This window comes from Arachis ipaensis, chromosome B02, assembly GCF_000816755.2.
Source record: "Arachis ipaensis cultivar K30076 chromosome B02, Araip1.1, whole genome shotgun sequence".
NCBI lineage: Eukaryota > Viridiplantae > Streptophyta > Magnoliopsida > Fabales > Fabaceae > Arachis > Arachis ipaensis.
Genome location: NC_029786.2, coordinates 90,400,396 through 90,425,187, shown reverse-complemented (window position 1 = coordinate 90,425,187; position 24,792 = coordinate 90,400,396). Strand labels below are relative to the sequence as shown.

The window sequence follows — 24,792 nt, the reverse complement described above, 5'->3', positions numbered from 1 at the left end:
AGTATCACAGATCTGCAAGAATTCAGTCAAGAACTGAAAAGGATCTTCAGATGGAAGTCCATGAAACTTGCAGTTCTGTTGCATCAGAGAAACTAATTGAGGTTTAAGCTCAAAATTGTTTGCTCCAATGGCAGGGATTGAGATGCTTCTTCCATGTAAATTGGAATTAGGTGCAGTGAAGTCACCAAGCATCCTCCTAGCATTGTTATTATTTTCGGCTATATCTTCTTCTTTTTCGAAAATTTCTGTCAGATTTTCTCTAGAGAGTTGTGCTTTAGCTTCCCTTAGCTTCCTCTTCAGAGTTCTTTCAGGTTCAGGATCAGCTTCAACAAGAATGTTCTTATCCTTGTTCCTGCTCATATGAAAAAGAAGGGAACACCAAAGAAAATATGGAATCCTCTATGTCACAGTATAGAGATTCCTTTATGTGAGTAGAAGAAGAAAAGAATGTAATGTAAGGAAGAGAAGAGGAAAAACTCGAACACAGAGAGGGAGATGGGGTTCGAATTTTTGGATGGAAGAGAAGTGTTAGTAGATGAATAAATAAATAGAAGGAGAAGAGAGGTGAGAGAATTCGAAAAATAAAACTAAAAATTTAAAGTTAAATTTCGAAAATAAAAATAAAAATATTTTTAAAATTAAACTTAGAATTCGAAAATTAAATTAAATTAAATTTAAAATTAAAACTAATTAGTTAATTAAAATGAAATTTTGAAAAAGAGGGGATGTATTTTCGAAAATTTAAGAGAGAATTAGTTAGGTAGCTTTGAAAAAGATATGATTGAAACAAAAAGATAGGATTGATTGAAAAAGATTTGAAAATCAAATTTAAAAAGATAAGAGGTTAGGAAAGAAGTTAGAAAAGATTTTGAAATTGAATTTGAAAAAGATATGATTGAAATTAAAAAAAGATATGATTGAAACAAAAAGATGTGATTGATTGAAACTTATTTTTAAAAAAAAATATTTGAAAAAGAAATTTAAAAAGATTTGATTTTTAAAATTAAAGTTGATTACTTGACTAACAAGGAACAAAAAGATAAGATTTTAAAATTTAAAGATTGAACCTTTCTTACTAGGCAAGTAGCAAACTTAACATTTTTGAATCAATCATATTAAATGTTAGTATTAATTTCGAAAATATGAAATAAAGATAAGAAAAAGATATGATTTTTGAAAATTAATTTTAAAAATTTCGAAATTATTAAGAAAATTTGAAAAAGATTTGATTTTTGAAAAAAATTTTAGAAAGATAAGATTTTTTAAATTGAAAATTTGACTTGACTCATAAGAAACAACTAGATTTAAAAATTTTTGAAAAAGTCAATCCAAATTTTCGAAATTTTAAGAGAGAAAAAGGGAAAGATATTTTTTGATTTTTGAATTTTTAATGAAGAAAAAGAAAAATATGAAAAAGACTCATAACATAAAAATTATGAATCAAAACACATAATGCATGCAAGAACACTTTGAATGTCAAGATGAACACCAAGAACACTTTGAAGATCAAGATGAATATCAAGACTTATTTTTGAAAATTTTTAAGAAAAGAAAAATATGCAAGACACCAAACTTAGAAATTTTCAAACTTTAGACATTATGAACGCAAAAATGCATATGAAGAACAAGAAAAGATGCACAACAAGAAGATGCAAAGATCAAACAAGAAGACTGGCCAAGAACAACTTGAAGATCATGAAGAACATATGATGAATTTTCGAAAATTCATGAGAAAAAGAAACGCATGCAATTGACACCAAACTTAAAAATTGACTCTAGACTCAAACAAGAAACACAAAAATATTTTTGATTTTGTGATTTTATCAATCAAATTTTTTTTTTTGGATTTTCGAAAATTAATTTTGTAAAAACAAAAAAAGAAGAAATTTTTTTGTATTTTTTTTCGAAAATAGGAATAATAAGAACTTAAAATTAAAATAAAATTACCTAATCTGAGCAACAAGATGAACCGTCAGTTGTCCAAACTCGAACAATCCCCGGCAACGGCGCCAAAAACTTGGTGTGCAAAATCGTGATCATTCCTTCTTTGGTAACGGCGCTAAAAACTCAATATGCACGTTCATGTTCTTAATTCTGTGTCACAACTTCGTACAACTAACCAGCAAGTGCACTGGGTCGTCCAAGAAATAAACCTTACGTGAGTAAGGGTCGATCCCACGGAGATTGTCGGCTTGAAGCAAGCTATGGTCACCTTGTAAATCTCAGTCAGACGGATTAAACTGATTTTATGAATTGATAAGTAAAAGATAAATAAAATATAAAATAGGATAGTGGTACTTATGTAATTCATTGGTGAGAATTTCAGATAAGCGTATAGAGATGCCTTTCGTTCCTCTGAACCTCTGCTTTCCTGCTGTCTTCATCCAATCCTTCCTACTCCTTTCCATGGCAAGCTTTATGTAGGGCATCACCGTTGTCAATGGCTACATCCCATCCTCTCAGTGAAAAAGATCCAAATGCTCTGTCACGGCACAACTAATCATCTGTCGGTTCTCGATCATACTAGAATAGGATTTACTATCCTTTTGCGTCTGTCACTATGCCCAGCACTCGCGAGTTTGAAGCTCGTCACAGCCATCCCTTCCCAGATCCTACTCGAAATACCACAGACAAAGTTTATACTTTTCAGATCTCAGGAATGGCTATCCACGGGTTCTAACTTATACCACGAAGATTCTAATATCTCGGACTCGGTCCCCTGTATTAGATATCTAAGAGATATTCATTCTAGCTTGTTTGCATGTAGAACGGAAGTGTTTGTCAGGCACGTGTTCGTAAGTGAGAATGATGATGAGCGTCACAGAATCATCACATTCATCATGTTCTTGGGTGCGAATGGATATCTTAGAAGTGGAATAAGCTTGAATTGAATAGAAAAACAGTAGTACTTTGTATTAATTCATGAGGAATAGCAGAGCTCCACACCTTAATCTATGGAGTGTAGAAACTCTACTGTTGAAAGTACATAAGTGAAAGGTTCAGGTATGGCTAAATGGCCAGCCCCCATAAAGGTCTAAGATAGCATAAAACTAATCAAAGAGAATCCGAAGATCTAAAATACAATAGTAAAAAGTCCTATTTATACTAGACTAGCTACTAGGGTTTACAGAAGTAAGTAATTGATGCAGAAATCCACTTCCGGGGCCCACTTGGTGTGTGCTTGGACTGAGCATGAAGCTTTCACGTGGAGAGGTCAATTTTGGAGTTGAACGCCAGTTTGTAACGTGTTTCTGGCGTTGAACTCTACTTTGCAACTTGTTTCTGGCGCTGAACGCCAGACTGCAACATGGAACTGGCGTTCAACGCCAGTTTACGTCATCTAAACTCGGACAAAGTATGGACTATTATATATTGCTGGAAAGACTTGGATGTCTACTTTCCAACGCAATTGAGAGCGTGCCATTTGGAGTTCTGTAGCTCTAGAAAATCAACTTTGAGTGCAGGGAGGTCAGAATCCAACAGCATCTGCAGTCCTTCTTCAACCTCTGAATCTGATTTTTGCTCAAGTCCCTCAATTTCAGCCAGAAAATACCTTAAATCATAGAAAAATACACAAACTCATAGTAAAGTCTAGAAATGTGAATTTAGCATAAAAACTAATAAAAATATCCCTAAAAGTAACTAGATCCTACTAAAAATATACTAAAAACAATGCCAAAAAGAGTATAAATTATCCGCTCATCAAAACACTTAAACACATATCAAGGCATTGAATGGTAATAAGAGATGATTAAAATTAGCCAAATTAAGACCAAAGAAGCATGTTTTCAATCATAGCACAAAATCAGGAAGGAAAATGTAAAACATGCAATTACATGACTGAATGTGAGAATAGTGGATAAAATCCACTCAATTAAGTACAAGATGTACCACGAAATAGTGGTGCATCAGTAGCCCCTGGGTTCTTCAGCCCAAATGGCATTACCTTGTAGCAGTATGTCCCTCCTGGCGTTATAAACGTCGTTTTCTCTTCATCTGGCCGGTGCATCGGTATCTGATTGTACCCAGAATAGGCATCCATGAAACTCAGATACCGGTAACCCGCCGCCGCGTCAACAAGAGCGTCAATGTTGGGAAGGGGAAAAGAGTCCTTGGGACATGTTTTGTTAAGGTCGGAATAATCCACACATATTCTCCATTTCCCACTGGGCTTTTTAACCAAGACTACATTCGACAACCACGTCGAGTAGTCGAGTTCCCGGATGAAGCCCGCTTCTAGTAGACTGGCCGTTTGCCTGGCCACCTCTTTTGCCCTTTCTTAGGACATTTTTCTCCTCCTTTGGGCCACTGGCTTTGCCTCCAGTCTCACGGCTAGTTGATGTGACATGAACTGGGGGTCTATTCCCGGCATGTTGGCCGGAGTCCAGGCAAACAAATCGCCGTTGGCTCTGATCATCTCCATCAGGGGTTCTTTCAAGTCATGGGGCAGGTTTTTGTTTACAAAGGTAAACTTTTCATCCGAGTCGCCGACCCTGAAATTTTCGAGGTCCCCCTCGGGTTCCGGCCTGGGTTTGTCATCAACCCTGTCATCCAGGTCAGCTAGAAAGACACCGGATGCTTCTTTAGATTTCTTCCTCAGGGAGAGGCTGGCGTTGTCACATGCGACCGCCATTTCTAGATCTCTCCTGATGGTCCCCACTGACCCATCATCAGCAACAAATTTTATTAATAGCAGTTTGGTGCAAATCACCGCCCCAAACTCGTTGATGGTCTTCCTCCCCAAGATGAGGTTGTAGGTCGTGGAGTCTCTTAAGACAACAAACTCTGCCATTAGCGACCTCTTTCCTCGGCCTCCACCGATGAGGACCAGGAGGGAAACTACTCCGTTGGACTTGATGAAGTTATTGCCTAGACCAACCATGCCGTGTTGGTGGCCCCTCAAGTCGGTATCCCGTAGGCCCAAAGCATCAAATACATTGCGGAACATGATATTGGAATCAGCTACCGTGTCTACCAGAATCCGTTTCACTAAGCCGGTGCCCACCCTAGATGTGATCACCATTGGAGGGTTCTCTGTGACCTCGTCAAACCATTGATCTTCGGGGCCGAATGATATCGACGGTACCCTCTGGGAGGGCGGCGTGGGGCCAGAGGACATAGCTAAGACTTTGGCGTCCTTCTTGATAGCCGATTTTGATGATCGATCGTGGTCCCGCCTCCTCGGTTCCCTTATAAGGTGGGAGAAATCAGCCGACTTTCCTTCCCGAATAGCTTGCTCCAGGGCGTCTTTCAGGTCGAAGCAGTCTTGGATCTTATGGCCATAGCCCTTGTGGTAATTGAAATAGAGGTTTTTGTTTCCTCCCATCCTGTCCTTGAGTTGTCGGGGCTTCGACAAGATGCCCTTGTCAGCGATCTACTGATAGACTTCAACAATTGGAGCTGATAGAGGGGTATAGTTGGTGAACTTCCCTACCCGGGAAACGGCTTGAAGGTTTTAGCTGATCCTCCATCTTTGGAGTGCTCCTTCGACCTTTTTCCACTGCCGGGCGGGCGAGCATTGGAGTAGGCGGGCTGCCGCTTATTGGCTGCCACGACCTGGCTAACTCCTTCATCGTTGATATACTCCCTAGCCACGTTCTAGATTTCTTGCATTGTCCAAACGGGTTTGGTGGTAAGGTGTTTCCTGAAATCCTCATTCAATAACCCGTTGGTCAAGCACAAGCTGGACACCGAATCGGTTAGGCCGTCAATCTCCAAACACTCGTCGTTGAATCTATCTAGATACTTTCGGGTCGGCTCGCCGGTTCTTTGCGTTACTCCTAGCAGATTGATCAGGTGCTTCGCTTTAGTGATATGTGTGGTGAACTGAGCCAAGAAGGCACGACTGATGTCGGCAAAGGTGGTTATGGAGCCCTGAGGGAGGGCATTAAACCAACGAATCGCCGGTCCTGCTAAGGTTACGGGGAAAGCGCGGCACCTTACTTCATCGCCTACTCCTTCCAGGTTCATCCTGGCTTCAAAGGCTGTTAGATGCTCCTGGGGATCTTGAGTCCCATCGTACCTCATATCTGTTGGCTTATCAAAGTGCTTCGGCAGCCGAACTCCAAGGATCGAGTGGTGGAAAGGGGTCGCCCACATGACCACCGGTCACCGGGTTCTCCTCGGTCTTTCCCTGCTGTCTTCTCTGTATGGTCGGCTTCTCCTTGACCTTTCTCTGTTGTGTTCATGCTGTGGTCGGCTTCTCCTTCTTCCTTCCCTGCTGCCTTCTCGGTCTTTCTCTACGGTATCTCTTGTTGGTGACCGGGAGTAAATCACGGGATCTCGTCGTCTCCTGGGCACTTTCCTACTTTCCCAGCTCTCTGACTCTGTCCGGGGGCTCGGAGTGCGCCTGGAGTGACTTCTTCGGAGGCTTCTTTCTCCTCTTTGAGGAGATCGGAAACGCTCTTGACTAGGAGTCGGTTGATGGCATTCCCTGTTGGCCACTTCTCACTCTAGGTTTTGCACCATGTGGCGCAGTTCTTGTATTATTCTGGCGCTATCACTACCTGTTCCTCCAAAGGGTCATCTCTCGGGTTGCCGCGGGGGGGATCTGGTGCGCTCACGAGTGGGTGGCCACCCTGCCTTCCTCCCCGCGTGGATCGCCTCCGTCGTCCATCGCCACAGTGCCCAGAATGAAGTCCATGTCAACTGGTCCCCACAGACGGCACCAATGTTCGGTTACTCGAGGTTCTGGACGGGTCGAGGTTGATCACTGGATGTTGATGGGGTAAGCTTGGATCCAGGTCTGGTATGGGTGACACGCAAGTAGACGATCTCCCGAGCTCGCGGTGTAATATGGGGGGAGCCACCTGCAATGACACTTCGACGCCCAAGTCAGGAAGCATGCAGGTAACAGAGAATAAGGGTATGGTGACGTACCTTGGGGGAGGGGTAGGACCCTCCCCATATATACCGTGTCAAAAGTGGGCCCTCAAGGACAGACCCACCTTCCGCGAAGCTTCCCCTTGCCAGCTGTTGCCAGGTGAGCTGGCTCCTTGGAAGAGAGGTACCCGGGTCAAGGTCCGGTTGTGCGGTGCCCCGTAAACCGGCCCCCCGGATCCGACGAGGCATTACGTTGGCCGGGTCGGCCATGAGGCTAACTGGGCTGGGCCGCAACAGTCTTCTATGGAGATTTTCAAGGAATGCTTCTGGAATAACAAGGCGCCAATCTCTTTTGCTCACAATCTGTCTAACCTTTTCCGAATGTATATATTATCTTGCCTATGATGGAACCAAGTAAATTTGGATTCAGCAGCCCCCCTCTGTCCAGTGTTCCACATTCTTCCCAAAAAGTCTCAAACTGAGCAACTCTACCCTTGTTAAACAGACCACCTCTAACCTCATAAGGGTATAAGACACCATTAAAATTTTAAAATCACCAATTGCGAGACAAAAAGGCATAACCTGTAATGATAAGGGAAAAAAAGGAAAGTAAGATGTTGCCATAAATGCTCTCTTACTTGAGGGATTGGATTTCCATTACTGGTTGGACATAACCACTTCAATGTAACGAAATCAAATTCAACAATAATTGCTTGAGAAAAAGAATCAATGAAGTGGACAGAGAGCTTAGTTGCAGTTCTCAGAAACCAAATTCCATACTTTTTGGAACAAACTATGGGTTTCTAAAACCATCAATATAGACTGTTTATATCTCCTAATTAGTTCTTTATTGGAATGAGAGATAAATTCATCAAACTTCTACCTTTTTTGTTCCAAAATGGTTTGCTCCATTGTCTCCTTGTTGCTACGCTTGGCTTCATCAAATTGGTCGCTTTTAGCATTGTCGATGCCTCCATTTGCATAAATAGCCAGGTTAACAAATTCATCACCTTCCTCAATTGTGTCACAATCCAAAAAGAGTCATGACTAATATTCAGTAAAATAATCTCATAAATTTTATAAATTCTAAAATAAATAATTATACATTATTATAGAAACTCAACAAAAAATAAATACGCATTACAGATCATTACTATTAAATAAAAAGTCTTCCATAATCAAACAAATGTTGGATAATTATTCTTTAATATTGTTTCGTTTGAACATCTTGGAAAGAGAGATTCGTTATTGTTTCAAAGAACAACATACAAGAACAGTGGGTAAGTTTGACCCAGAAAGTCTTGGGTTTTGGAAAAGACTTTCATGTACAAAGGTATTTCTTGTACTTGATAATGTGAAGTGGAAGGGAAGTGGAATTTTTTGAAAGAGCCCAAATGGAATCTAATACAATTGAATGAAATGATAATGAATAATTTAAATCATTTTTTGTTAAGAACAATGTTGTTTATGAATTTGAATTTGAATAGAATGTAAGAGTTTCTGAGTTTATAGATTGCACAATTTTTGGTTCATTTGTTATTACACAATGGTGTTATTACAATAATATTTCGGTTCATTTGCAATTCAGGTGTGTTGTTGATGAACAATTTGTCCCAATAGTTGGGATGACTTTCAAAACAAATTGAATGGAATCTAATACGATTGAATAAAAGTGATAATGAATAATTTCATTCTTCTTTGTTAAAGAGACTCAATCATCAACAAAAACACATCGAATTTATTTTTAGACCTAAATGAACCTCAATTAAACTAAGAAATGAATCGAAATTACTTAAAAAATAAAAAATTTGATCAATACTGATGGTTTATCAGTGGCTAAGAGAAGGGGGGTTGAATCTTATCCCTTTTTTGCTGAGTAATAATACTTGCAGCCTTTTAAATTAGCTTTAGGAGATTTTTTTGTGTTTTGTCTCATAACCAGACACGAGACATTTTCTTTTTGTCTCGTACCCAGTCAGGAGATATTTTTCAATTTTGTCTCCTTAGCAACAGGAACTGAAATGGAGTAGAAGAGAAAGAGAGAATCAGACCAAGAAGTATCCTGGTTTATCTGCCAAGTGCAATGCAGCCTATATCCAGTCTCTATCACAACAATGATGAAATTTCACTATAATCATCTTGATTACAGACACTAATTCTCCCTAGGAACTACCCTTCCTATTCGGGACAAGTCCAGAATCTATTCCCAATCCTGAACTTGACTTGGTCACCTACCAAGCTTTCAACTGCTAAGTGTTAACCCAACTTATAAGGGGATTCCCACAGAATCATGATACACAACATAGATGTACAAAGTACCTCTAGGATATCTATGGCTTTTTCTTTTAATTTTGTATACTCTGCCTTTTTCCTCTCTATGGATTTTTCATACAAACCTCAATGTTTTCCTTTTTCCATGAGACTCAAGACAGACAAAATTAAACAGAAAAATACAACATGAAATACATTGAAGGAGAAGAACTTCTGTTAGCTTGGGTAGCTATGAGAACTCTGTGCTTTCACTCTTTTCTCCTTGCCTCAAGCCTTGGATGTTCACCCTTATTATAGAAGGGGAAGCCTCCAAGGTTGAAACAGTTGAACCGTGCTAATCTTCTTCTTCTTCAACAACAAATCGGTTCGGCCAGAGAGAGAGAGAGAGAGATGAGGAAACCGAATGCAAAATCCAACATGCAATTACCTCTTCCTCATCCCATCTCATCAAGCTTCATCAATCTGAGCCTTCCATCTTGACTTGGTCCCCAAGAAGGATTTCTGACCCTTGATGAGTGCTTGATCCTTGACAGCTCCTCCTGCTCCATTTTTGCTTCCTCCTTCACGTAGCCTCTCTAGCTACCTTCTGTGATGGGTGAACAAAAAATAGAGACGAGTCATGCCTCAGGGATCTTCTTCTCTGACCGAGTTGGATCTCTTCCATTTTTGGGTATGGAGAGTTTGAGACTTCTTCACCACATCTTACCATTTGTGGCAAAGATCTCAGTCACACCCTACTATAGATTTTCTTTTTACTAAGGCCATCATCACCTTAGCTCATTTCTTGCTTCTAGCTTCTTCTTCCATCATCTGATAGCTTGTTCTTCATTCCATCTTCCTCTGATGGATGTGACCGAATCTGAAGAGAGAGAAGAGAGAGAAGAGAAAAGGAAAGCTTTGGAAGTAATGAGTGATATCAATTAAAATCAATTAAAACCAACTTCCCATGCTTTTTGTCTAGTAACGTGTAAAACCCATTTAATGCCATCAAATCACTTGCATTTTCTCTTTCATGTTACCAAGACAATTAAAGCTAGTTCATAAAATTTGAATTCCATCAAAAGTGAGTAAGGGTAACCGAAACTAATCAAGCACTACCCCCTTTCCTTCTTTCTTTTTAATTCGGACCAAGCTAGTTGGATTTTTACCAAAGGTTTAATTGGACTTGCTTAAAGATTTTTTTGGCCCAACTATAATAACAATACAGCCATACTGATTAAAACATTTTTTGTACCAAGGCTGAATTTTAACTTCACATTGGGCTTGTCATTTTTCAGCCCAAAACAAAATATGCACAACACAAAATTATTAATCAACTAATGTGCATCAAAATTTAAATTAATAATTTTGTAATTAATTATTTTAATAATGTTTGATCATCATCAAATTAATTTGGAGTTTTTCAAACTCATAAATCTCCCCATTGATGACAAACATTATTAAAATTTGAATTGGAAAAGAGTAAAGGTTTAGAGTACTCCCTTTGCTGGTTTGTAATCCTTCCCCTTTTCAATTGTTACAAAGCTCCCCCTTAATATGTGCCATTTTATTAAAGGAAGCATTACCTGTAACATTTAAAACCAAGCTCACAGCCACAATGTATTCAACATATGGGATATTAAAGAATGTTGAACAGCTTGATTTTTAAGCAGATGTGAAGTGATAAACAAAACTTGATTTGTTATCATCTAAAAAATTTTCTACTCATTTAAACAACCAAAAGCATGCTTGAGTACCTTCAGAGTACATTTCAACATATAACCATACTTCAAACTATCATGTACAAATAATTCCTATTAAAAGGATTTCCTGCCAAACTATTCAGACAATTTATACTAAACAATGGTAAGATAACACATCAAAAATATAATCAGAGCTCAAGCTAATTTATACAATGATCAAACATAACTCAAAGCATGAACCACATAAGCAAAAAATCAGAGCATAAATCATGGAAAGAGTAAACAATTGTATCACAAGCATAGGAAAAATTTAGAGCACATAATCACAGGGGTAATCATTAATCATTCAGATTTTAGCTCCTATTTTTTAATTTTCGTAACTTTTCTCCCCCTTTTGTCATCAATGGGGGTCCTGCAAAATAAATGAAAACAGCATACAATCAAGCAGAATATTTGTTTTTCATCAAAACAAAATGGTCTAGAGTATCCAAGAACAAGTATCTAATAGTTACAAAATACCAAAATAAGAAAGCAATAAAAAGTAACAGAGTTCAAAAGATACTATCAGCCAATAGCATATCAAACATCAGAAAGATTAACATTCGATCCCAGGGATTCGTTGTCTTCATCCGCATCACCCATGTCCTTTCCAAAGCTGTTGATTAACAAATTAATTCTCTCATGACACTTTTTCCAAGCCTTCTCATTCTTATAAGCGTGTTTTCTTGCCTCCTTGAAAGATATGATCATCAAATGGGTCATCTGAGAGAATTCTTGCAACACATCTTTGACTGAGTCAGAAAGTTTGGAAGAGCTTGAGTGATGATATTCAGTTTCATCATCTGATTCAACAGCGCTTTTTCCCTTTTTGCCTTTCATGGCTTCAAAAATTCCTCCTCCTTTCAAAGTTGAAACCCTGTTCTCTATAGGTTCATTGAGCACATCAACATTAAAATGTTCGAAAATGCATGTAAGAAATATACCATAAGACAAGTTTGCCTTTTTGTCACTTTGTACACATTCCCACATGTGACAAACTATTAAGTAAGCAAAGGAAATAGGAGATGAAGTGATAACAGAAAATAAAACCAGGGTATCACAAACTGTTACCCTTTGATATGATCCGCTCTGAGGTATCAAGATATGGTTAATGATGCGGTGAAGTAACGCTCTTACAGGTCCAAGAGCTTTATGAGTCAAAACCGTCCCATCCAATGCAGAGAAGTTCTCACAAACTTAAATGAGAGCAATTTAATAGGATATTCCAACCTGAGAATCCCACTTTCCTGTCATATATGCCATTGGTCCAGTATCTTCATATCCAAGAGCAGCACTGATGGTCTCTCTATTCAGAGATAGGTGCACCTTCTTGACATATGAGTGGATTTCTCCATCGTGGTACATCATGTTCGCATAGAATTCACGAACTAAATTTGGGTAAACTGGCTTACGGATCTCGAGCAGAGGGGTCCATTTGATTTTATCAAATAAAGTAGACAAATCAACACCTTTTTCAAACAGATTTTCCAGAGAAACCACATAAGATGAACACAGTTTGCGGTTGACTAGAACTTTGGAATGAAACTCATAAGCAGCACATGAATTGAACCTAGCCGGATCAAAATGTGAATGATTCTTGTTGTACTTGTTTTTGAAATCAAGAGAATCCAAGTTTGGAGGCTCTCTTTTGTTTCGAAGAACATATCCTTTTGTGCGCTGAGAGCTGCGGCCAGAGGTATGTGGAGTTGATTTCCTTGGAGGTGATGGGGGTGGGGAGGATTGTGACTCCTCTTCTTCTTCTATCACAGGTTCTTTTTCCTTACCAATCTTCTTTCGAGATGAGGTTTTCTGGGCAATGACTTTTCTCCTCATGGCTTCGGTTGACTGAGAAGAAAGTGAAGAAGATGAAGTAGAGTGAATATAGATATGAGTGTGAGTGTGAGGAGTAGAAGAAGATGGAGGAACTTTGGTATGTGGGGTTCTGTTGCTTCTTCTAGGCGCTACCTTCTTTTTCATAATGAGAGAGAAGTGAATAGGAAGGTGAGGAAATGAAGAGGTGGCCAAATGGGTTGGAGAGGAGAGAGGGAGAGACCACAATAAATGCTGAGTGGAGAGAGATTAATTAGAGTAATGAGCATTTAGTGGTGCGGTTATCAACAAGGAAAATTTTAAAAATTAAACAAGTAACTGCTGGATCTTTTCCTTGAATCAAGGGAAGAAGGTATGGAAAAAGATTATGATGTGACAAGAACTCCTCCTAACAATATATGATATGATAGCTACCAAAATGAACTATTTTTAAAATGATGATTAACACAAACGGGCCAGAGTCATGGAGTGGGTCAAGAAGGATTGGTTGGGCCCATTGTTACTAACACTAGATTTGGTCTCCCCCTATCTCATGACTTTGTTCCACGCACAGCCAGATTTGTCTCTTCCCTACCTACGAGATAAAACCAAACAGAATCAGAAAATTCACAATTTATCAATAGAATTCAATTCTAATATTCCCAAACTGTTCCTCAAAGAGCATAATCTCTCTTCACACAAGGTTTTAGTGAAAATATCAACAAGTTGTTCTTCGAATTTTACAAATTGAATATCAATAGTTCCCTTTTGCACATGTTCTCTAATAAAATGATATCTAACTTCAATGTGCTTGGTTCTAGAGTGCAGAATAAGATTTTTAGAAATGTTTATTGCACTCATATTATTGCAAAATATGGGTATACTATTGATTTTTAATTTGTAATCCTCCAACTGAGTTTTCAACCAAATTAATTGTGAACAACATGCAGAGGCAGATATATATTCAGCTTCGGCTGTGGATAGAGCAACTGTGGCTTGTTTCTTGCTTGACCACATATTTAGAAAGCTTCCAAGGAAGCAACACATTCCGGAGGTGCTCCTTCTATCCACCCGATCTCCCACATAATCTGCATCACAAAACCCTACTGCACAGAAATCATTAGATCTAGGATACCATAAGCCATAATCACATGTTCCCTTAATGTATCTAATGATCCTTTTGACGGCTGAAAGATGGGATTCTTTTGGGTGAGATTGAAACCTTGAACATACACTCACACTTTTCCAATTTCATCTTTTTCAAGTTTAGTATTTGGATGCATTGGTGTTCCCATAGGTTTGGAATTTTCTAGGCCGAATTTCTTGATTAATTCTTTAGCATATTTTCCTTGGTGAATAAAAATGTCACTAGGAGTTTGTTTAATTTGGAGACCAAGAAAGAATGTTAGTTCTCCCATTAAATCATTTCAAACTCACTAGTCATAAGTTTTTCAAACTCTTCACACAAGGATTCATTGGCCGATCCAAACACTATATCATCCACATAAACTTGAACAAGAAGAATATCATCATTAGATTCTTTAATAATAAAGTAGTATCGATGGGACCCCTTTGAAACTTATTTTCCAACAAGAAGGCACTAAGCCTTTCATACCAAGCTCTTGGACCTTGCCTAAGCCCATAAAGAGCTTTTGAAAGTTTGAAAACATGATTTAGAAATTTTTTATTTTCAAAATCGGGGGGTTGTGCCATAAATACTTCTCTATCTATAAATCTATTAAGGAAAGCACATTTGACATCCATTTAAAACATTTTAAACCCCTTGTGGGCAGCATAGGCAAGAAGCAACCTAATTGCTTCCATTCTTGCAACCGGGGCAAAAGACTCATCAAAATCTATACCCTCCTCTTAATCGTAACCTTGGGCCACTAATCTAGCCTTGTTACGAACAACACTACCATCCTCACCCAGTTTATTTTTAAAAATCCACTTAGTGCTCGGTACCTTCTTACCATTTGGATTGGGTACAAGTGTCCAAACCTCATTCTTTTCAAATTGAGCAAGCTCATCTTCCATGGCTTTAACCCATGAAGGGTCTTCAAGGGCTTGCTTTACATTGAGAGGCTCTAGTTGGGACAAGAAAGCAACATTGCTTTGATCAACTTGCTTCTTGCTTGAGGATCTAGTGGTCACGCCTTGGGAAGGGTCACCAATGATAAAATCATGGGGGTAACCCTTCAAAAATTTCCATTCTCTTGGCCTTGGAGGTAAGAAACTGCTTTGATGAGCTTCACCATTCTGATCTGTTCCGGATTCTCTTACTGGCTTAGGAGACAAACTGGAAATGTCTCCTCCATCCTGATGAGACATTTCTGGGTGGACAGAATCTTCACTTGGGACAATCTTGGAATTTTCTTCACTAACTTCCTGGTTCATAATATCCTCACAACCTGTATCATCTTCTACCACAACACTAGGAATTGAATTAGTATCACAAAAAGAAATGTGTATGGATTTCTCTATGGTTCTATGTTTTTTGAGGTAAATTCTATAAGCTTTGCTAATGGTAGAGTATCCAACAAACATTCCCTCATAGGATTTTGGATCAAACTTTCCAAGATTTTCTTTATTATTAAGCACAAAATATTTGCATCCAAAAATATGGAAGTACTTAAGATTAGGAGGGGTTCCTTTCCATAGCTCATAAGGAGTTTTCTTTAACTCTTTTCTAATGATAGTCCTATTCAAAATATAACAAGTTGTATTTATAGCTTTGGCCCATAGAAATTTTGGAACCTCATTTTCACATAGCATAGCCCTAGTCATTTCTTGAAGGCTTCTATTCCTTCTTTCAACTACCACATTTTGTTGAGGTGTTCTAGGACATGAGAAATTATGAGCAATTCCAAAATCATCACAGAATTTTTCAAAATTTTGATTTTCAAATTCCTTTCCGTGATCACTTCTTAAGTGGAAAATTTTCAAATCTTTTTCATTTTGAATTCTTTTGCAAAGAGTTGAAAAAACATGGAAAGCATCATTCTTATGAGCTAGGAAAAGTACCCAACCGAATCTAGAGTAGTCATCCACCACAACCAAACCATAATGTTTACCTCCTAAACTTTGAGTTCTTGTTGGACCAAAAAGATCAATATGCAACATTTCTAATGGCCTTTTGGTGGAAATTCCATCTTTAGGTTTAAAAGAGGATTTTACTTGTTTGCCTAGTTGACAAGCATCTATAAATTACTCATTCAATATAATAAACATCCATATTACATATGTCATAATAATATTATTAATCATGATAAATTTTACGTTACAAATATTCAAAATCCATACTATTTGAACTACTCATATAAGTTTCTTATTATTATTCCTTCAAATAACATCAAATTTAGCACAAAAAATTTATTTTCGAACTACACACCATCTCAAACTTACTCAATGGAAATAATTATGTTGAATGTGAAAAGTGTAAGAAGAAAGCATATGAAAAAGGAGATAACTACATTTGTGGCACATATAATCAAATACCACACTATCCAACAATAAGGTAATTCTATATATTTTTCATAATCTCATCTATTAAATTATTAGTTACTAACTCAATACTTATTTTAGGTTCGAAATTCAATTAAAGGTTTCAGATCAAAGTGGTACAACAACTTTTGTACTATTTGATGGCGAAGCAAAAAAATTGTTGGGTACAACTGTTTCAAATCTAATGACACTCCAGAAAAGTAATGATATTGAAATACCATCCCAGTTGAAAAATTTGTGCAACTTCACTTATATTTGAAGTCAATGTAAATGATTTTAATCTTAAAAAATGTTCTAAACAATACACTCTTATCAAAACATTTGTTCCAACAAAAAATATTGAACCTTAACACTCATTACAATAAATAAAACAGGTAATACTAAAAAAAACACTTATTTTAATTATTTTAGACATCATTTTTATTTCTAATTTAAATTATTCATTGATTATAGGAACTAACTTCGCCAACACTAATATCATTAAATGAAGATCACATACCCATCAAGAGATTAACGAAAAAGAAAACTATATAAATTCAAGACACATATTTGGAAAAAGAACATACTTACAAAGATGGAACAAACAACACAATAAAAAGTGCATATAACTCAACAATTCATAAAGAACATGTCTTTACAAGAACCTACACAGAAAGAAAAAAGTAACAACTCTAACAACAACCAATAAAAAAAAAAGAACGAGCACCACATAAGAAGATTAAGTTCATCAACTAAAACAAATACAAAAATTAAATCACTAAATAAAAATATCATTTTATACATACAACTCTAATATCTAAATTTTTTGTATTACAAATTATTTTAATAAAATATCTTTTAAATTTAATTTTAATTTACACATTTAATTTAATTCTATAAAATATAACAAATTTTAATATTTATTATATACTATCATTAATTTACCTCTCATTCTAGTAATAATAAATAATGCATACGTACATAATGCGTACATGTAATATTAATGTGTTATAGAGACAGCATCGCATTCCCAAGTCCGAACCGTGTCATAGTGAGTACTGAGTAGTGACTTCTATCATTGACTTGATTTGCTTCACAAAGAAGGTATCAAATCCCGGTTTACTTCTTCTCTAACTTCCTACGAACTGACAAAAGATCTTCCAGCCTCCTCCATAAGCCTCCTAAGCCTCAGCTTGTATATGTTTGAGTGAGAGCATCACTTTTAACCAGTCGCTGCTATGTCTTCCCAAAACCAAGAATATGATGCGTACATTAGTTCCGGATTGCAGTTCCTTCATCCTTTTATTTCAGGTCTCTATGATGCACTCAAAAGTGTTGGACTGCATGTTTTAGCAGACGGCACCGAGCCCAAGACTAATAAACTTTTATTATCTGGCGCAATCGAACGATGCAGAGTTTCTATCATAGTTTTCACAATAGCTTATGCTGAATCAACCTTGTACTTGCAAGAACTCGTGAAAATAATGGAGTGTCATCGGAGGAAAGATCAGAAGGTTGTGCCCGTGTTCTATTGCTTAGATCCCTCCCAAGTATGCAATCTGAGCGGTTATTTTGGGGAGATTTTGTCGCGAACTCTGCAAGGAATCTCAAGGGATGAACACAGGATGTTGAGTTATGAGGCCGCCCTTCTTCAACAAGCTGCTTCCATTTTACCCAGGTTTCTTCCAGATATCTGGTAATTAAATTCTCCCATGTTTTTTAATGCTCTGATCTTTATTCTTGATGAGCCATGACCTTTTGAGTATCTTTGGCTTGTTGGAGACTAGAGTGGAACGTGATTTTGTCATTCAATTCTTATCCTGTTCCTCTGATAAATGTGCATATTGATCAATGTTTGTGAAGGTTCCAGAGACTGAGAGGGTTTGAAGAGAGTTGGGAGAGAAAACAAAGATACAGAGAACGAGTAAAACCAGCAATACCACGTGACTAACAAAATTTATTATTTTTTTGTTAACATTTGACTAATTATAGACTAAATTCTAAACCCAAAAATCTAATTGTATAAAAAATTAAAAATAAAGTGTTGGCCCAAAGTATCGGCTAATATTGATAAAAAATGTTGGCTCCTAACATTTTTCATCTGTTGTTGACGATGACTATTGATGAAAAGTGATTGATACAAGTTAGGTACTTAGTATTTATAGAGGGATTAGGGTGCTGCTAACTAACTTAACAATGGCATAACTACCTAACAGCATAGTGACAGCTATCAATATTTCTAACAAACTTTCTAACTTAACCAATATCCCTAATCATTTGTATTATTGGTTAATGATTATGCTTTATATTTATATTTTTTTCAGGAATAACAGAAAAGTTATGAGCGATATAGTTGGACATGTTACATCCTTGATAGATTCAGCGAAATTATTCATTGCGAAGCATCCGGTGGGAGTAGACTCTCGTGTGCAAGATTTGATTCAACTCTTAAACAATCAGAAAGCAGATGGTGTCCTCATAATAGCAATATGGGGAATGGCGGGAATAGGTAAAACTACAATTGCCAAAGCCCTCTACAATCAAATTAGCCACAATTTCGAGGCGAGGACATTTGTCCCAGACATCCAGGATAGCATGGCGGATTATACAAGGAGGCGGCTTCATTTCATTTTGAGAGACCCATATGAAACACAAGCGCATAACTTTGACTCAACAAGAAAGTTATGGTGGGAAGGACTTCGTTGCTTAAAGGTACTTCTTATAGTTGATAATGTGAGAAGTGACCTAGAGCTGGGGTTTTTGGCAGTAACTCGTGAAAGTTTTGGTCCAGGGAGTATAATAATCATCACGACAAGAGCTAAACACGATCGACTTCATGAGATTGGAGTTAATCATATATATAGAGTGAAAGAAATGGACTACAACGAATGTGTTGAGCTTTTTAGTTGGAGCGCATTCAACAAAGCCACTCCTGAAAGAAGTTTTTCTGGTCTTATTAATTATGCAATTGAATATTCTGATGGACTGCCACTGGCTCTTGTGTGTGTTGGCTCTGCTGTATCTGAAAAAAGTATACAAGAGTGGGAGAATGTATTGGACAGCTTCAAAAGATTCCCCTTTCAAGATGTATGGCAGGTTTTAAAAGAAAACATATTTTCTGTTGGATCTGATGATTTATAGTTGCCATTTGTTTTTGAAACTCTTTTTGGAACATAACAAAGAAAGAAAAAGAATTGCAACTCCCTTAATCCTGGTGCGTACTGAAAATCAGCCACGAATCAGCCACCCGTTTTACCAAAATAAATTCATTAATAATAAAAATAAATTTTTTAATATAATAAATTGTTAAAAAACTTTTAATTCAGTTTATAGTGTATGCTGCATAGATTTAATACTTCTCCGAAAGTTAGTTCAGTGTGTTTTATTTTCACATTTAAAAACTTATGCAGCAAAGGCCATATGATGTATTCTTGAGCTTTCGAGGCAAAGAAACTCGCTCAAAGTTCATCTCACATCTTTATGCCTCTCTTGAAAATGCTGGTATCTATGTTTTCAAGGATGAAAACGGGCTAGCAAGAGGGGAAACTCTCTCAATCTCGCTTCTGAAAGCAATTGAAGAGTCTAAAACTTCTATCATTATTTTGTCACCAAATTATGCATTTTCAAGATGATGCTTGCAAGAGTTGGAACACATCATGCTCTGTTGTAAAAACAAAACTCAAAAGGTGCTGCCAGTATTTTACCATATAGATCCCTCGGAAGTGCGAAATCAAACTGGTAAGTTTGGACAAGCTTTTGATAACCTTATGAAAAGATATCCGGATAAAATAAATGGCAAGGAGCAGAGTTGGAGGAAAGCGCTCCGTGAAGTCGGGTGCATTGCAGGGTTTGTCATCCGAAAATCCAGGTAAATTAATTAATATACTTTACATTTTGGAGAAATCTCTATTCAACAGATGTTTAAATATGTAAAGTTTTTTTTAGCAAGTTTGTATAAATTCTAAATTTTGGAATTGCATATCAAAATTCTTTTTCTTTAACTTCTATATAAATGCCTATGAAATTCTTACTGATATAATTCAACTTAATTTTGTCTAACTAGCATGTTATTTACTTTAAGCAACATTATACTTACAATGAAACTAAAACAACTTGAGAAAGTTGTAAATCTTCTCCTACTGTCTGTATAATCTCTAGTACCTATGGTGCAGGAATGAAAGTGAGGATATTAAGAACATTGTTGAACATATTACTCATATGCTGGACATGAAGGAACTGTTTGTTGCTAATCATCCGGTAGGAGTTGAATCTCGTGTTGAAGAGGTGATTGAACTGTTAAAAGACCAGCAGCAAGAAAATCCTCTCCTACTTGGTATATGGGGCATGGGAGGGAGTGGTAAAACAACCATTAGCAAAGTGATTTATAATAAACTTTTCCGCAAGTTTGAAGGTCGGTGTTTCCTCCTAAATATAAGAGAAGTTTGGGATCAAGATAATGGAATTCTTTATTTACAACAGCAACTTCTTTCTTCTATCTTCAAGACAACGAAAATAAAGGTAGAAAACATTGAATCTGGAAAGTCAATATTGGAAAAAAGACTTGGCCAGAAAAAGATTCTTCTTGTACTTGATGATGTGGACAAATTGGAGCAGCTAAATTCTTTAGCTGCAAGCCGTAAATGGTTCTGTCCCGGTAGCATAATAATCATCACAACAAGAGACGAGCATCTTCTAAGTTGTCTTAGAATTGACAAGTTATATAGTATGAAAGAGTTAAATGACAAAGAATCCATTGAACTTTTTAGCTGGCATGCATTCAAAGAACCATGTCCAAAAGAAGAGTTTGCTTCACTTGCTAATGAAGTTGTTTCATATTGTGAGAGATTGCCACTGGCTCTTGAGGTAATTGGGTCACATCTGTTTAATAGGAAAGTATATGAATGGAGGAGTGTTTTGAATAAACTCAAAACTATTCCAAACAATGATGTACAGAAGAAGCTTAAAATAAGTTTTGATGGTCTAAGTGATGATAGGAGAGTTGGAGGAAAGCACTCCGTGAAGTTGGGTGCATTGCAGGGTTTGTCATCCGAAAATCCAAGTAAATTAATTAATATCCTTCATATTTTGCAGGAATCTCTCTATTCTATCTACAGGTGTTTAAATATATAAAGTTTGGACAAATTCTAAATTTAGGAATTGCATACTAAGATTCTTTTTCTTTAAAATTTCTTCCGATATAAAAGCATATGAAATTCTTACTGATATAATTCAACTTAATTTTGTCCAACTTGCATGTCTTTATTTACTTTAAGCAACATTATACTTACAATGAAACTAAAACAACTTGAGAAAGTTGTAAATCTTCTCCTACTGTCTGTATAATCTCTAGTACCTATGGTGCAGGAATGAAAGTGAGGATATTAAGAACATTGTTGAACAAGTTACTCATATGCTGGAAATGAAGGAATTGTTCGTTGCTAATCATCCTGTAGGAGTTGAATCTCGTGTTGAAGAGGTGATTCAACTATTAAAAGACCAGCACCAAGAAAATCCTCTACTACTTGGTATATGGGGCATGGGAGGGTGTGGTAAAACAACCATTGCCAAAGCGGTTTATAATAAAATTTTCCGTGAGTTTGAAGGTCGGTGTTTCCTCCTAAATATAAGAGAAGTTTGGGATCAAGATAATGGAATTCTTTATTTACAACAGCAACTTCTTTCTTCTATCTTCAAGACAACGAAAATAAAGGTAGAAAACATTGAATCTGGAAAGTCAATATTGGAAAAAAGACTTGGCCAGAAAAAGATTCTTCTTGTACTTGATGATGTGGACAAATTGGAGCAGCTAAATTCTTTAGCTGCAAGCCGTAAATGGTTCTGTCCTGGTAGCATAATAATCATCACAACAAGAGACGAGCATCTTCTACGTTGTCTTAGAATTGACAAGTTATATAGTATGAAAGAGTTAAATGACAAAGAATCCATTGAACTTTTTAGCTGGCATGCATTCAAAGAACCATGTCCAAAAGAAGAGTTTGCTTCACTTGCTAATGAAGTTGTTTCATATTGTGAGAGATTGCCACTGGCTCTTGAGGTAATTGGGTCACATCTGTTTAATAGGAAAGTATATGAATGGAGGAGTGTTTTGAATAAACTCAAAACTATTCCAAACAATGATGTAAATAAGAAGCTTAAAATAAGTTTTGATGGTCTAAGTGATGATAGGGATAGAGAAATATTTCTTGATGTAGCATTTTTCTTTATTGGAATGGACAAAAATGATGTAATTGATATATTAAATGGCTGCGGGCATTAAGCTGAAATTGGAATGAATGTTCTTATGGAACGATGCCTTATTACTGTGGACACCAAGGGAAAACTTGGCATGCATGGTTTGCTGCGAGACATGGGAAGAGAAATTATTCGCGAGAGTTTGCCAATGAAACCTGAGGAACGTAGTAGGTTGTGGAATCCAGATGAAGTGCTTAATGTATTATCAAAAGACATGGTAAGAATTTCAAGTATGTTTTCAAATTCATACAACAACAATGATATATTGTGGAAACTTTTGTTTCATCCTTTTCAATTATATTTTCAAACAAGGGAGTGGAACTTCAATTATATTCTATTCTCTTGAATTTTTATGATTCTACCTGATTGGAGTTTTAGTTATTTGACTCTTTTTTTTCAATTTTTTAGTGCTCTTTTAGCTACCCTTAATCCAATTTTACTTTTTGGTTCCTATAATTTATAGGGAACAAAAGCTATTGAGGGACTTGCTTTGAACCTACCAAAGTCACTGAATCCAACCCACTTAAAGACAGAAGCATTTAAGGAGATGAAGAGACTCAGATTGCTTCAGTTTGCGAATGTGCAACTTGTTGGAGACTTTAAATTTCTTTCGACAGATCTTCGATGGTTGTGCTGGCATGAATGTCCTCCAGAATATACAATTGCAAACTTTTATCAGGGAAATTTAGTTGCCATTGACTTCAAATATAGCAAACTCAACCTAGTATGGAAGAAGGGTCAGGTATAAATTCTGAGTTTTATTTGCTTTTGTGGTTGAACATAGCAAACCTCAAACAAAGAAAACTTCAAGAACAAGTGAGAAAAACAAAGCTCATGATCTTTTTAGACATGTTGAAAGATTGGAGAGCTTTGCATTTTTATAGGTGTTTGTGTTGTGTTTTGTTTTTTTATATGGGAACCCTATTCCCCCACCTTTTCTGTATTTCTGTTTTCTCATATTAATGAAATTCTTATAAAAAAAGTATATACCTATTAACAAATTTCTAAAAACAATTCAAGTGAATTTTCATATATTCAAATCTAGTTTTTTTTTTTAGTTCTTGAATTCATCTCCTTAAAATTCTTGCAGATGATGAAGAATCTAAAAATTCTCAATCTTAGTCATTCTCAACACTTGACACAAACTCCTGACTTTTCAAATATGCCCAATCTTGAAAAGTTAATACTCAAATATTGCCCAAAGTTGACTTCGGTTTCTCATACCATTGAACATCTCAAGCAAGTTCTTCTAATCAATTTGAAAGGGTGTTCAAGGCTTCGTGTACTTCCAAGAAGCATCTACAAGCTGAGATCTCTCAAAACTCTCATTCTCTCAGAATGTTCATTGATTGATAAGCTAGAGGAAGACATAGAACAGATGGAATCATTGGCAACTTTGATGGCAGATAAAACTGCCATAACACAAGTGCCTCATGCACTACTAAGATTAAAGAGCATTGTGTATATGTGTATATGCGACTTTGAAGGATTATCGCGCAATGTGTTTCCTTCACACTTGGAAAACGAAAACTCCAGAGAGTGTGATCACCAAAGAGTATTGTGTGACTTGTCAATTTGAGTTGAAATTGTGGGTAAGTGTAGTAGGCTAAGAAAAGTAAAATTTAATTTGTTGCCTAGATCTAATTATAAGTTTTCCTTCTAACCTCAGATATCATTTTTTAAAAAACTTCTGCACATACTTTTCCCCGAACAATGTTTCAATGCACGACACTCTTAAAGGTTTTAGAAAATTTTATGCTTATTGATTTCTATTAAATCTATATCATTAAATGGTTTTAATTTATCAGGCACCAAGTTAATAATTCATGTAAGTCATTCACTTTTTCTGGTACCCAACTTTACACAAACTGTTTATGTAATGTGAAATTGATGACAGGGATGTAAGTATTGGCTCCAGAGAGGATGCAACAAGAGGTGCAGATGACTTTTAGGATGCTATTAAGTAGTAGAATACATTTTAATGATAGAATCAAAAGATCTTATTCAAGTCATGTCTGATTAATAATCTAAACTTTTCCACCCAAGAAGATTGAGTTCTACATACTAATGAGTATAAAGGAGATTGTTTATATCTATGTATAGCATTTTACTATTCATGTTTAGATTATGATCCGAGGCTCTATAAATAAGGTATATAGTTCAAAAACCCTTGCAAAAAAGAAAAAAAAAAAAACTTTTCTTCTTGGTTGAAAGCTCTAAGTAGTCTCTGTAAACTTATAATATATGAATGAATCATTTTAGTTGACAAATTGTGAATCTTGAGCCAAATTAGTTCTCACTAAAGGTAATATGATGGAAAACATTTGAACCTTTGAAGTACTAATAATATAACCTATAGTTGACAATGTCACCTGCTTAAAATTAAAATTACATTAATCAGCTCTTTCTGTTGGTATTTCTTTTTTTAGGTGTA

General features: G+C 36.5%; 1 protein-coding gene and 1 pseudogene across 1 annotated transcript in view; both read left to right on the top strand.

Annotated features, from left to right (window-relative positions):
- LOC107627607 (TMV resistance protein N-like) overlaps nt 1-19,247 on the top strand; it is a 75,321-nt gene extending 56,074 nt beyond the window's left edge. Inside the window, exon 2 of the mRNA XM_021116991.1 lies at nt 18,431-19,247. Within this exon, the coding sequence (XP_020972650.1) occupies nt 18,431-19,247 (817 nt within the window). The remainder of the gene's footprint in view (nt 1-18,430) is intronic.
- Nucleotides 19,244-24,544, top strand: LOC107627604 (annotated as a pseudogene).